Genomic DNA, 12,752 nt, shown 5'->3' on the forward strand with positions numbered 1-12,752 from the left:
ACCAGGGGAATGCTGGTGTTGAAACCCATGCTGTAGGCTATAATTTTGGAATGTCTAATTGGCATTTTGGATGCATCAAAAGTAAAGCTGAGAGGAACACTCTGTCCTCAGATGGCTGGCTCGCCCTTTGTGATGCGGCTTTCAGCAATGAGCCTCTGTGTGTAATGTCATGTTTTATCCATCCATATCTAGTGCACTCTCATAGCTCACACAAGACCGTACCTTGACTTTCTCCGTCGTAACAATCGCCGCAATAGGGCTATCGAATGAATGAGGGCTTTTGTTTTGCGCGCAACTCGGGCATCTTCACGGTGTACTCGTCTCGTTTCCATGACGATTTCAAAATCAGGTTGACTGAAAGCGAGTTACTGTTGGCAAAACGAATGTATCTAAAGTGGATCCATTTTATCGGACTGGACTAATGGGCTTCCTAAGAATTCGATGGAAACGATTGAGTCCGTTTTTGTCAATCATGGAAAGGGACTAATATACTATTTTCGGCCATGCCACAATGGTTATAATTCTGGTCTTGCTATTGGTGAATGTATTACACCCCAGTCACCAAAAGCCTCGTTCTTCTTCGGTGGTAAGGACATTTACTCCACAGAGTTTCGGTGGGCAGAGCTGTGACCTCAGGCAGCGCAGGGATGCTGTGGGGCGCGGAGGAGTGTATGAGCACCTTGAGGGAGCACCGAGACACAGAAAGCTGTACTGTGCCACAAAATATCACTTACAAATACATCCCAATGGGAAAATAGATGGGACCCTGGAGGAGCATAACCCTTTCAGTGAGTACAGTATTATTTGCGTTCTTATTTCTGCCATGTTATATGCTATGCATATATTGAAGTTTATGTTCAGCCACTATAGAGGCTAAAGCCTAACAATAATAGTCCCACGGTATACATGATTGGAAATAGTTTTAAAGTAGACATTCATGATTTCTCAGTTAAAACAGAGCTTCTTCTTCTTTACTTCTTACAAGTCGCGTGCATTATTATGAGGGTCGTTCCTACTATCCACTGTGCATTGGTAATTTGGTAGGCTACATTGGAGTGACCAGAACACTACCTGATGATGTAAAGTGTTACTGAAGTCTAACTAAAATCCATACAGCATTGTTGTTGCATCTAACACAACTGTAGTGGTATCTACATTATAATAACATTGTTATTACTCTGACATAAGTATCACTTGTCATTCCATGAAATGACAATGAATTTACTTTCTTTTTTTTTATTGACTGAATTGTTTTCCAATTGAGGTATATTGGAGATCACAGCAGTGGATGTGGGACTGGTGATGATTAAAGGACTGTTCTCCGGGAGATATCTGGCCATGAACCAAAAAGGACGACTACATGCATCTGTAAATGAGACATGATCTCTGAGATCTTTCTTTGTCCTCCCTCTGTTCTTCTGTCTGTCTGTCCATCCGTCTGTCTGTCTGTCCGTCCGTCCGTCCGTCCGTCCGTCTGTCTGTCTGTCCGTCTGTCTCTCTCTTTCTTTCTCTCTCTCTCTCTTTCTAATAATTGGATAATTGACTACCATTCATATACAGTCTAATTTCCATTGTGCACAGAGTTACATTTGGAAAAACTTTATTTGGTTTCAACTAAAGTCATTTTGTTCTCAGGCTGTCTTCACCCAGGAGTGTGAGTTCATGGAGCGGATCCATGAGTTAGGCTACAACACCTACGCCTCCCGCCGCTACCGGACAACCCCACACTCCACCTCAACAGGAAGTAGGCGAAGGGTGAGCGCTGGGAGGCTGTGGTATGTGTCAATCAATGGAAAGGGCCAGCCAAGGCGGGGCCTGAAGACCCGAAAGACAGAGAAGGCCTCCCTCTTCCTGCCTAGGGTCCTGGGCAACGAGGACCATGACATGGTTCACCTGTTGATCAACAGTAGTCTGGGGTACAGGCAGAATGCCCTCAGACTCACAGGGAAACAGGGCAGAGGAGATAGAGATGTGTCCATCTCCAGGGAGCTTGATGACAAGTCTCACTTGTCAGACACGTGGACTGTGGGAAGAGCATGACTGGTGACTGAGAGATACAAGCTCCCCCTGCCCTCATTTAAACCGGCATAATGATACTGTCCTGTGAATAAAGTGATCAGTGTCTCGAATATAATGTATCTTTGTACACTAATTGTTAACTCACATTATCGTAAGTACATGCAGTTAATGTCTTGTATTTTTCTTGATGACCATTTCATAGGAAGATGTCTGGAAGGATGCATGTGGATTTACACAATAATACAATGTACAAAAAAGCACTTGTACAATCAATGGTATATTGTCCTCTGTGACTCAGTTGGTAGAGCTTGATGCATGCCAGGCCAGGATTGTGGGTCGCATCCTGATGTACGTTACTTTGGGTAAAAGTGTTTGCAAATGATAAATAGTATGTGTATTACCATTGTGGTGTTAATTTATTTGCTTTTTATATCATAAACACATTTTCATTCAAAATTGCTTTTGCATTGTTTTTCTACTGGTCTATATAACTCAAGATTCATTCATCATGGCAGTCTAGATTTTTATTTAAGAATTAGGCTAATAGTCTAGAGTTTTGAGGAATTATCGGGTTGCCTGTGTAAACGCAGCCTTTGGGTTTATTTTCAAGGTGTATCATCGGTTCTGTTCATTAGTGGACACTGCACCCTAGGGGCAGCAAGTAAAACCACTTCTCTTCAGACGTTCTGTTCGCATTCAATTACATTCCAAGAGAGTAACTGTACTCTTTAAAATCAATATTTTAAGCTATTATTAGTTGACCAATTTCCCAATGACAACAGAAACGTAACGAAAGGAGCACAGCTCATTCGTTATTGGAGTAAGGACAAGGTAAGACAGTTGTAGGGCCTACTAATCTCAGTAATGTAGTCATAAATCACTTTCTTACAAAATCAGTGTATTTTATTATTTTAAATTACTGAAACAAGTGACGGACTGTGGCTTTAAAATACATTGTTTCACACCCTGTGAAAAGTTGAACAAAGACATCCTGGATGCGGCACCCGGTCCAGCATAGATCTGACGATAACGCAAAACCACGTGGCTAAAATGCAGCACCATGGAGAGCAGCTGGATACGCGTATGTATAGGCTAGAATTCAGAAGCCTGAAATTATTATTCATATTTTGTCTCTTGCGTGATGTATGGGTAAATATCAACAAACAACCGATCTAATAAAAATCTAAAAGACTGTGTTGGAAGTGTAATTCTTGCAAAGCAATTAATTACCTAAACCTTTTTTTCAAGTATCAAATAAAATAAGTAGGCTATCTAAATATCAGACTAAAGGCTAATATTTTTCTTGGGACGTGCGTTTGCGTTAAACATTTACTCTGAACCGATTCCAAAGCAATATTGTTGGAAGTTTAGTACCCAAAACACATTTTTAACATCAAATAAAGTTAAGTATATTTGAGACTTTTGCCAAAGTAATGGACCGTTTTGACTAACTCAGGACCACGTTATATCAAAAGTGAATATAGATTTATCAGTGGAGGCTGCTGAGGGGAGGATGCTCATAATAATGTCTGGAAAGGAGCTAATGGAATGGTAACAAACAAATGGAACACATGTGTTTGATGTATTTGATACCATTCCACTCATTCCACTCTAGCCATTAAAATTAGCCTTTCCTCCCCAATGAAGGTGCCACCAACCTCCTGTGGATTTAATATAGCTTCTTACGTGGCCCTCAGTCTTTGTTTTATGTATAATTTGACAATTAGCCGCAATATTTCCACCAGTAATTCATTCGCCAGCTTGAAATAATGAAATGATGTTTGTGAACAGGTGCATAAGTCGCTGCGCCTCACGCCCCAATTGACACCTCTATGTCATTCCGGTTGTGTATTACACTGGCAAAGTGGTAATAGGCTTTCCAAGGTGTGGACGGTCACACATAGGGTTCAAACCTCGAGCAAACCTTTGATATAAACTTGTATTTAACTTTTATGGACGTGCATTGCTATTGCATGGGTGGTTTACGCATCACTGGCCACCATGGGCCAGAAGTTGAGTCTAATAATGGATATCTCCAACATCCTGTGCGTAAAGCTTAGGAACCTTGTGCGTAATCGCTTGGTACAGTCTGGGGTTTTTACATTGTGTTTAGCTGATCAGATGAACAGAAGATTACTGGATCAGATTACTGTAGATCCCTCATCCCCATGGCAGGAGGCTTGGGTTGATAATGTCACCAACCTTGTTAAGATGCTAAAGTATTTGTCTTGCATCAAAATAATACAAATATAACCTTATTGTTGATATTGTTCCATTTAAATAATAGTTTTCTGTCCGCCTGTCTCTTATTTCCATTATTGTAAAAGTAGGAAATTCCACTAAAGTGCTGTTGTTTTCCTGTTATGGTTTCATTTATAGCACTGTCTACTGTGCAACAGTCTGCTGCCTTTTCAGCTTCCTATTCTGCATCCTGCAATACATTTGTTTTATTTCCGACGATATCGGAGGAAGTTTAAGACAACGATCCCATGCGTAATTCATCCTGTCGCCTGGACACGCATTGAGAAGCCTGGGAAGAGCAAGATAAAGACACTATGTACAGGCTGGGAAAACGTTTTTATATAGGTTACATGTGTCAGCTCACACTAACATTACAGTCAATACATCAACCGGGCGCATTGAATTGCTTGCCCACCGCCACTCCGATATCAAAGTGCACAAGAAAGGGAGGTGGTTTTCTCATGACTTTGCGTCGAAGGTTACTCCAACTCTAAGAGTTGAGAGCAACATTTTGGTACAGTAGGTGGCGTGTGATATAATTTCGGAGCACATATAAGTATCGTCAGGAGAGGAGATACATGGCCAGGTCCTGCAATACGACTGACAACACACAACTCCTACACAAAGCAACTCGGAAAGAGTAATACAAAAAACAAACAGCGGAGCCATTGAAGTAGCCTACAGAAAAGACTTCATGCAGACTCAGAAATAAGTTACCTTTTTCACTGGATAGACTAGTGAGGCTCACTGAGTCCCCCAGTCTCCACAACTTTTTTTGTCAACCTGTGAGCACCACGGACAGGGGAAAGGGGATTTGGGGAATTGTAAAACCTCTTCAAACACGTGAGACAGCACTGACCGACAGCACAGGGATGTCTGTCCACGCGTCCTGGCTACCAGTACCGCTGCTGGTGTGGGGACTAGTGTGTACCTCAGTGCGCACTGCCCCGTTTGCGGGTAGGCAGACCGACAATACAGAGCGCCATTGGGAAACGCTCTACTCTCGCTCCCTGGCTCGAAACCCATGGGAAAAAAGAGAAATCAACCGAGACGGTGACTATCTTACAGGCATCAAAAGACTTCGGCGTCTATACTGCAATGTCGGCATTGGGTTTCATATTCAAGTTTTACCAGACGGAAAGATAACTGGAATACATAACGAAAATAGATACAGTAAGGTCATTTTCATGCTTTTATTGAACTCATAATCTCCTGCGCCAATTGTTTGATGCCCCTCTCTTGGTCTGCAACCTGTTTGTGTCATGCGCCACCACTTTGGAACTTCATATTATGGGATGGAGTTGTGTGAATGGGCACCATGCCAACTTGAGCATAATACTGTGTTTGATTAGGCTACTAGCAAATTGACGTCACATGGATGTTAGTGTTATTGTCCCATGTGACTACAGTGGATGGATGCAACGGTGTGTTTTAGCCAAGAGTGATTTTTCATTTCGGCTTCTTTGTAAGGCTTTGATTAATGCGCCTCCTTGAACAATTTTCGCAGGTCTTTTTTTTCAAATAAAAAGGCTTCGGGACATGTTTCTGAAATGTCAAAAGGAATCAGGGATGATACCAGATCTGAGAGTGGATGGGGGGGGGGGGGGGGGGGGGGTCCCCAAACACACTCACTTTAAAATGTACTATTTTATTAAAACGTTGTAAAAAAAATCTCTCTAACCAAGTGGATTATTTATCTTTAGGCTCCCCTACTGGTATAAATAAAACAGTTTATAGATCTAACTTCATTCGAGTATATATATTTTTCTAAATCACAAAATATTAGATCAAAATGCCTCAAAATCGTTTCTTTGGAGTGACTTAAAAAGTTGATATGACACAGATGAAATGTTTAATTGAGCAAGACTAGTAGCATCCAGGGAAAGTGTTGAAAACACCCATGAAGTGGTTTCTGTGAGAATTACAGGAGGGGAGTGTTTATCAATATATTGGTGTGATGTTAGGTCAGTTGTTTTCCATTATATTTTTATTTTATTTAACTAGGCAAGTCAGTTAAGAACAAATTCTTATTTACAATGACTGCCTACCCTGGCCAAACTTGGACGGCGCTTGGCCAATGGGACTCCCATTCACAGCTGGATGTGATGCAGCCTGTATTCAAACCAGGGACTGCAGTGACACCTCTTGCACTGAGATGCAGTGCCTTAGACCACTCGGGAGCCCGGGTATTATGGAGAATAGACTAGTCATCATAAGACATTAAGGTATTCATTCCAGTAGTGTATAAAGTCAGAACACATTGGAAAATATTGACTATTTTTCTCTTCTTTACTCACAAATGAGTCTATGAGAATACGTTATTTAATTTTTTTAAACAATCCTCAAATAGAGCCAGAGAGACAAGACAAAGTTGTTGTGTTTTTTTTATCTTGTTTTATTGTGCAAGCCCAATGTAGGCAATTTAATCAAAAGTCCAACCTGTTACTGGGTACTTGACTGAAAGGAAGTCTACATCATATTTAGCCTAGGCCTACTCGATGCTCCAATTCATCATCTAGTATCAAGGGAGGAAAGCATCATTTCCTTGCAGGATGTTCCAGTACCAGTTTGAACAGAGACCTAAACAGACCTGTCTACTACAGTTGTCCTTATCTTCTCCGTCTCGTTTTACAACACAATGGATTATAAACAACTTCGTTTTGGTGTAGATAAGTACTGTGTAAACATAGCACAGTGATATTCTTTGTCTCATTTCAGGTCTCCTTGAGATATCACCTGTGGAGAGAGGGGTTGTGACGCTCTTTGGCGTCCGAAGTGGTATGTTTCTGGCCATGAACAGCAAAGGGAAGCTCTATGGATCTGTAAGTAGACATGACATGTTTTCTTGGATGTATTTCTACGTCACAACTTACTTTGCTTCATGAGAGATCTCCACAGCAAAATGATAGTCAATGTCTTGGCATGCCTGTACATGTTTTGTAGCTTATGAACGTCATAGTACACTACGCCACAGATTCATTCAATACAAGACATTTCCTTTCCCTAGACTCCATGACATGTACAGTACCCTACATGGTAATATGTAATTGTCGAAAAAAAATCCCAAGTGTTGAGATTGACATGCGTGATGGGCGTCATTTGGCCAACAGAGCTTCGTCTACGGTACATTGGATTATTTTAAGGTAAATATTAACCTCTCTTCTCTCATCCCTTCTCCAGGGTCATTACAATGATGAGTGCAAGTTCAAGGAGAATCTCTTGGCAAATAACTACAATGCTTATGAGTCAGCAGCTCACCCAGGGATGTATATTGGATTGAGTAAGACTGGCAAAACCAAAAAAGGAAATCGAGTTACACCAGCTATGACAGTAACACACTTCTTACCAAGGATCTGAATGACTCCAATGAGACTGTACCTTCAACAAGGGTAGAGGAGAGAGACTGGAAAACAATGCACTTTCAAATGTTTTTCTAGAGTGAGATATTTAAGTTATTTATTTATGATTCCTGAGAATGTTTCTATTTTGGGAAAGTGGAGTAATGTAGAAAGAGGGGATGAACAATGACAATTGTTTTGTTTTGTTTGTGCTGCTATGTGTCTTACGATGAGTGCTTTTTTTTTAAGAGTAAAATTGATTTTGCACTTTTTTTTAAAGAACTGTTGTGCAGCAAAGGTTGTTGTGCAGTAAGCATTGTCATCCTACTTGTACTACTTTGAAAGGAATTGGAGACCCACATTTGTCAGATTTGTGTCTCGGCATCAAAAAGGAAGATGATGATAGCAGGTTCAAAGCATTCAGTTCAGTACTGGTCCCATTATTTTTTAATTCCTAATTGATTTACTGTTTCACTACCTCATTATGGAGCTGCAAGGAGGGATTGTGTTGTTGCTGTTGTTTTGTCTTTCTGAGCATGACGTACAGTATGACGCAACCCACGCTTCTACACTTTACAATTCACCCGACACTGGATATCACTGATGAGATGGAATAGAGAGGAACCCAATCAGAGAGAGGGAATCGGAGTTCAGATTAGCACATCTGTTAACCCTGGTCTAAGTTTTAACTATATTTTTGTTGTGTGCATGTCTGGTTAAAACTCTTTTCATAAATAACAAATGCACACACAAATGACTGGACCCTCTACTGCCACATTAGTGATTATTATAACTTTATATACATATATAAAGTTATCTATGACATTGTCACGTTGTAAGGTTTCCTGTATTTCAAATATATGTCTTGTTGTACTCAATGCCTGGTATGTGCAAATTAAACGAAGAAGAATGTAATTTCTTGTTTGGCACAGCGGATGCAGATAATGTACATATAATGTCAACTGAAACAGGGCTCTATTCAGTCTGTATCGCTGAAGCATTACAAATTAGGATCTTAATTTGAGCCAGTTTGTTACAGCAGGACAATAATCCTGCAGCAATAGGAAATGTGAATTGTTATTTTGATTATAATTAATGAACATTTTTGTAGGTGTTGATGCATTGTTGGTAAGGGAACTTCAGAAGACTTTTTAAACCTCAAATATGCTAAAAGTTTAAAATGTCTCGCAATGCAGGAAAGGGTGGTCAAATTAAGATTCTACATCTCTATGCAGTGTTTAATGTGAGTGCAGTCTCCGTTAACGCGGGAACATTGCTAAGATTCTACATCTCTATGCAGTGTTTAATGTGAGTGCAGTCTCCGTTGACGCGGCAACATTGCTAAGATTCTACATCTCTATGCAGTGTTTAATGTGAGTGCAGTCTCCGTTAACGCGGGAACATTGCTTTTAAATTTCAATCACACTTTAACGCTGAACTTCCGTGGTACGGATTGAATAGAGCAGTAGATGTGTTTCTTACTGTGGTCAGTAATATTATCCCTTGTGATATTCTGCGTTCAGTTCACAATTATGTTATGTCCCCTTATGTTATGCATTTCATGTAGCCTATACAGTATGTATCAACATTATGTCTGTAGTTTTATACAGGTCCTGTTCAACATTATGGTGTATGTGCTGTGCATATTATCAAATGACTTTAGGAAAGTAAATAAATTGTGTTCTGCAGCACCCTATCTATCAAGCTAATACTTCAATTCAAGTCAACCTAAAAAAAAACACTGTGTCGGTGAATAATGCCAACCTCTCTAGATAGTTTACAAACACACTACCAGTCAAAAGTTTTGACACACCTACTCATTTAAGGGGTTTTCTTTATTTTTTACTATTTTCTACATTGTGGAATAATAGTGAAGACATCAACACTATGAAATAACACATATGGAATCATGTAGTAACCAAAAACATGTTAAACACACCCAAATACTTTTTACATTTAAGATTCTTAAAAGTAGCTACCGTTTGCCTTGATGACAGCTTTGCACACTCTTGGCATTCTCTCAACCAGCTTCATGAGGTAGTCACCTGGAATGCATTTCAATTAACAAGTGTGCCTTGTTAAAAGTTCATTTGTGGAATTCTTTCCTTCTTAATGAGTTTGAGCCAATCAGTTGTGTTGTGACAAGGTAGGTGTCTTATACAGAAGATAGCCCTATTTGGTAAAAGACCAAGTCCATATAATGGCAAGAACAGCTCAAATAAGCAAAGAGACACTACAGTCCATCATTGCTTTAAGACATGAAGTTCAGTCAATCCAGAAAATATCAAGAACTTTGAATGTTTCTTAAAGTGCAGTCAAAAAAAACATCAAGCGCTATAATGAAACGTGCTCTCATGAGGACCGCCACAGGAAAGGAAGACTCAGAGTTACCTCTGCTGCAGAGGATACGTTTTTTTAGAGTTAAATGCACCTCAGATTGCAGCCCAAATAGATGCTTCACAGAGTTCAAGTAACCAACACATCTCAACATCAACAGTTCAGAGGAGACTGCATGAATCAAGCCTTCATGGTGGAATTGCTGCAAAGAAACCACTACTAAAGGACACCAATAAGAAGAAGAGACGTGCTTGGGCTAAGGACAGTGGAAAACTGTCCTTTGGTCTGATGAGTCCAAATTTTAGATTTTTGGTTCCAACCGCCGTGCGGATGATATCCATTTGTGTTTACGCACCGTGAAGCATGGAGGAGGAGGTGTTGTGCTGTGTGGGTGCTTTCCTGGTAACACTGTCAGTGATTTATTTAGAATTCAAGGCACACTTAACCAGCATGGCTATTACAGCATTCTGCAGCGATAAGCCATTCCATCTGGTTTGTGTTTAGTGGGACTATCGTTTGTTTTTCAACAGGACAATGACCCATCACACCTCCAGGCTGTGTAAGGCCTAGTTGACCAAGAAGGAGAGTGATGGAGTGCTGCATCAGATGACCTGGCATCTACAATATAATCAAATCAAATGTGTTTATATAGCCCTTCTTACATCAGCTGATATCTCAAAGTGCTGTATAGAAACCCAGCCTAAAACCCCAAACAGCAAGCAATGCAGGTGTAGAAGCACGGTGGCTAGGAAAAACTCCCTAGAAAAGCCTGGAGAAAAAAAAAACTAGAGAAGAACCAGGCTAGGAGGGGTGGCCAGTCCTCTTCTGGGTGTGCCGGGTGGAGATTATAACAGAACATGGCCAAGATGTTCAAATGTTAATAAATTACCATTATGGTCAAATAATAATAATCACAGTAGTTGCCGAGGGTGCAACAAGTGAGCACCTCAGGAGTAAATGTCAGTTGGCTTTTCATAGCCGATCATTAAGAGTATCTCTACCGCTCATGCTGTCTGGTGAACAGGTCAGGGTTCCATAGCCGCAGGCAGAACAGTTGAAACTGGAGCAGCAGCACAGCCAGGTGGACTGAGGACAGCAAGGAGTCATCACGCCAGGTAGTCCTGAGGCATGGTCCTAGGGCTCAGGTCCTCCGAGAGAGAGAAAGAAAGAAAGAGAGAAAGAAAGAGAGAATTAGAGAGAGCATACTTAAATTCACACAGGACACCGGATAAGTCAGGAGAAGTACTCCAGATATAACAGACTGACGCTAGCCCCCCGACACATAAACTACTGCAGCATAAATACTGGAGGCTGAGATAGGAGGGGTCAGATGACACTGTGGCCCCATCCGATGATACCCCCAGACAGTGCCAAACAGGCAGGATACAACCCTACCCACTTTGCCAAAGTACAGCCCCCACACCACTAGAGGGATATCTTCAACCACCAACCATCCTGAGACAAGCCAGGGTAGCCTAGTGGTTAGAGCGTTGGACCGTTAACCGCAAGGTTTCAAGTTCAGATGCCCGAGCTGACAAGGTACAAATCTTTCGTTCTGCCCCTGAACAGGCAGTTAACCCACTGTTCCTAGGCCGTCATTGAACATAAGAATTAGTTCTACACTCGCATTAACATCTGCTAACCATGTGTATGTGACAAATAAAATTTGATTTGATTTGCCTAGTTAAATAAATAAAAAATAGCCCACAAAGATCTCCGCCACCGCACAACCCAAGGGGGGGCGCCAACCCAGCCAGGAAGATCACGTCAGTGACTCAACCCACTCAAGTGACGCACCCCTCCTAGGGAAGGCATGGAAGAGCACCAGTAAGCCAGTGACTCAGCCCCTGTTAGAGAATACCAGTGGAGAGAGGGGAACCGGCCAGGCAGAGACAGCAAGGGCGGTTCGTTGCTCCAGAGCCTTTCTGTTCACCTTCACCCTCCTGGGCCAGACTACACTCAATCATATGACCTACTGAAGAGATGAGTCTTCAGTAAAGTCTTAAAGGTTGAGAATGAGTCTGCGTCTCTCACATGGGTAGGCAGACCATTCCATAAAAATTGAGCTCTATAGGAGAACGCCCTGCCTCCAGCTGTTTGCTTAGAAATTCTAGGGACAATTAGGAGGCCTGCGTCTTGTGACCATAGCGTAGGTATGTATAGCAAGTGCTGTGAGTCGTTCCAATCATCCGACCTCAACCCAATTGAGATGATTTGGGATGAGTTGGACTGCAGAGTGAAGGAAAGTGCTCAGCATATGTGGGAACTCCTTATAGATGGTTGGAAAAGCATTCCAGGTGAAGGTGGTTGAGAGTGTGCAAAGTTGTCAACAAGGCAAAGGGTGGATACTTTGAAGAATCTCAAATATAAAATATGTGTGCAATTTCATAGTTTTGATGTCTTCACTCTTATTCTACAATGTAGAAAATTGTAAAAATAAAGAATGAATGAATAGCTGTGTCCAAACGTTTGACTGGTACTGTATATCAAATAGACACATATCACAGATAATTTGTCCATACCAACGACTCACTGCACTTGTGGAATTCAGAAAGCTCTTTCAAGTAGGCCTACTGATTGGGGCAATAGATAGCCTGGGGGACATAGGCCTATCAGACGCTCCCATAACAAGAACGTGTTACGCAGTGTGCTCTTGTGAATGATGACTCATAAGGATACAGCTCAGACTTCAAACTATGACGCTTCGGTGTGTCACAGTAAATAGCGGGGTTGCCCAAAAATGACAGTGTTGGAATGCATTCTCAAAAAAGACAGAAAGTGAACGAAACGATTAATAATGGCGATGAATAACGGATT

At 41.3% G+C, this 12,752-nt stretch overlaps 2 protein-coding genes across 2 annotated transcripts; both read left to right on the forward strand.

The window, feature by feature from the left end:
- The first annotated feature begins 230 nt into the window (after window positions 1-230).
- Window positions 231-2,475, forward strand: LOC110499942 (fibroblast growth factor 3-like). The gene is made up of 3 exons (XM_021577002.2): window positions 231-788; window positions 1,265-1,368; window positions 1,636-2,475. The coding sequence occupies exons 1-3, from the start codon at window positions 512-514 to the stop codon at window positions 2,038-2,040; spliced, it is 786 nt and encodes a 261-aa protein (XP_021432677.1). The 5' UTR covers window positions 231-511; the 3' UTR covers window positions 2,041-2,475.
- Window positions 2,476-4,826: 2,351 nt separating this feature from the next.
- On the forward strand, window positions 4,827-8,841 carry LOC110533914 (fibroblast growth factor 4B-like). Its single transcript, XM_021618510.2, has 3 exons — window positions 4,827-5,433; window positions 6,979-7,082; window positions 7,441-8,841. The coding sequence occupies exons 1-3, from the start codon at window positions 5,133-5,135 to the stop codon at window positions 7,615-7,617; spliced, it is 582 nt and encodes a 193-aa protein (XP_021474185.1). The 5' UTR covers window positions 4,827-5,132; the 3' UTR covers window positions 7,618-8,841.
- The last annotated feature ends 3,911 nt before the right edge of the window (window positions 8,842-12,752 follow it).

This window comes from Oncorhynchus mykiss, chromosome 2 (genome assembly GCF_013265735.2).
Source record: "Oncorhynchus mykiss isolate Arlee chromosome 2, USDA_OmykA_1.1, whole genome shotgun sequence".
Lineage (NCBI taxonomy): Eukaryota > Metazoa > Chordata > Actinopteri > Salmoniformes > Salmonidae > Oncorhynchus > Oncorhynchus mykiss.

Coding starts and splice junctions, on each gene's coding strand:
- LOC110533914 (XM_021618510.2), top strand. CDS start 5,133: ATGTCTGTCCACGCGTCCTGGCTACCAGTACCGCTGCTGGTGTGGGGA. Junction 5,434..6,978: donor ACATAACGAAAATAGATACA/GTAAGGTCATTT, acceptor GTCTCATTTCAG/GTCTCCTTGAGATATCACCT. Junction 7,083..7,440: donor AAGGGAAGCTCTATGGATCT/GTAAGTAGACAT, acceptor TCCCTTCTCCAG/GGTCATTACAATGATGAGTG.
- LOC110499942 (XM_021577002.2), top strand. CDS start 512: ATGGTTATAATTCTGGTCTTGCTATTGGTGAATGTATTACACCCCAGT. Junction 789..1,264: donor GGAGGAGCATAACCCTTTCA/GTGAGTACAGTA, acceptor TTTCCAATTGAG/GTATATTGGAGATCACAGCA. Junction 1,369..1,635: donor AAGGACGACTACATGCATCT/GTAAATGAGACA, acceptor TTTTGTTCTCAG/GCTGTCTTCACCCAGGAGTG.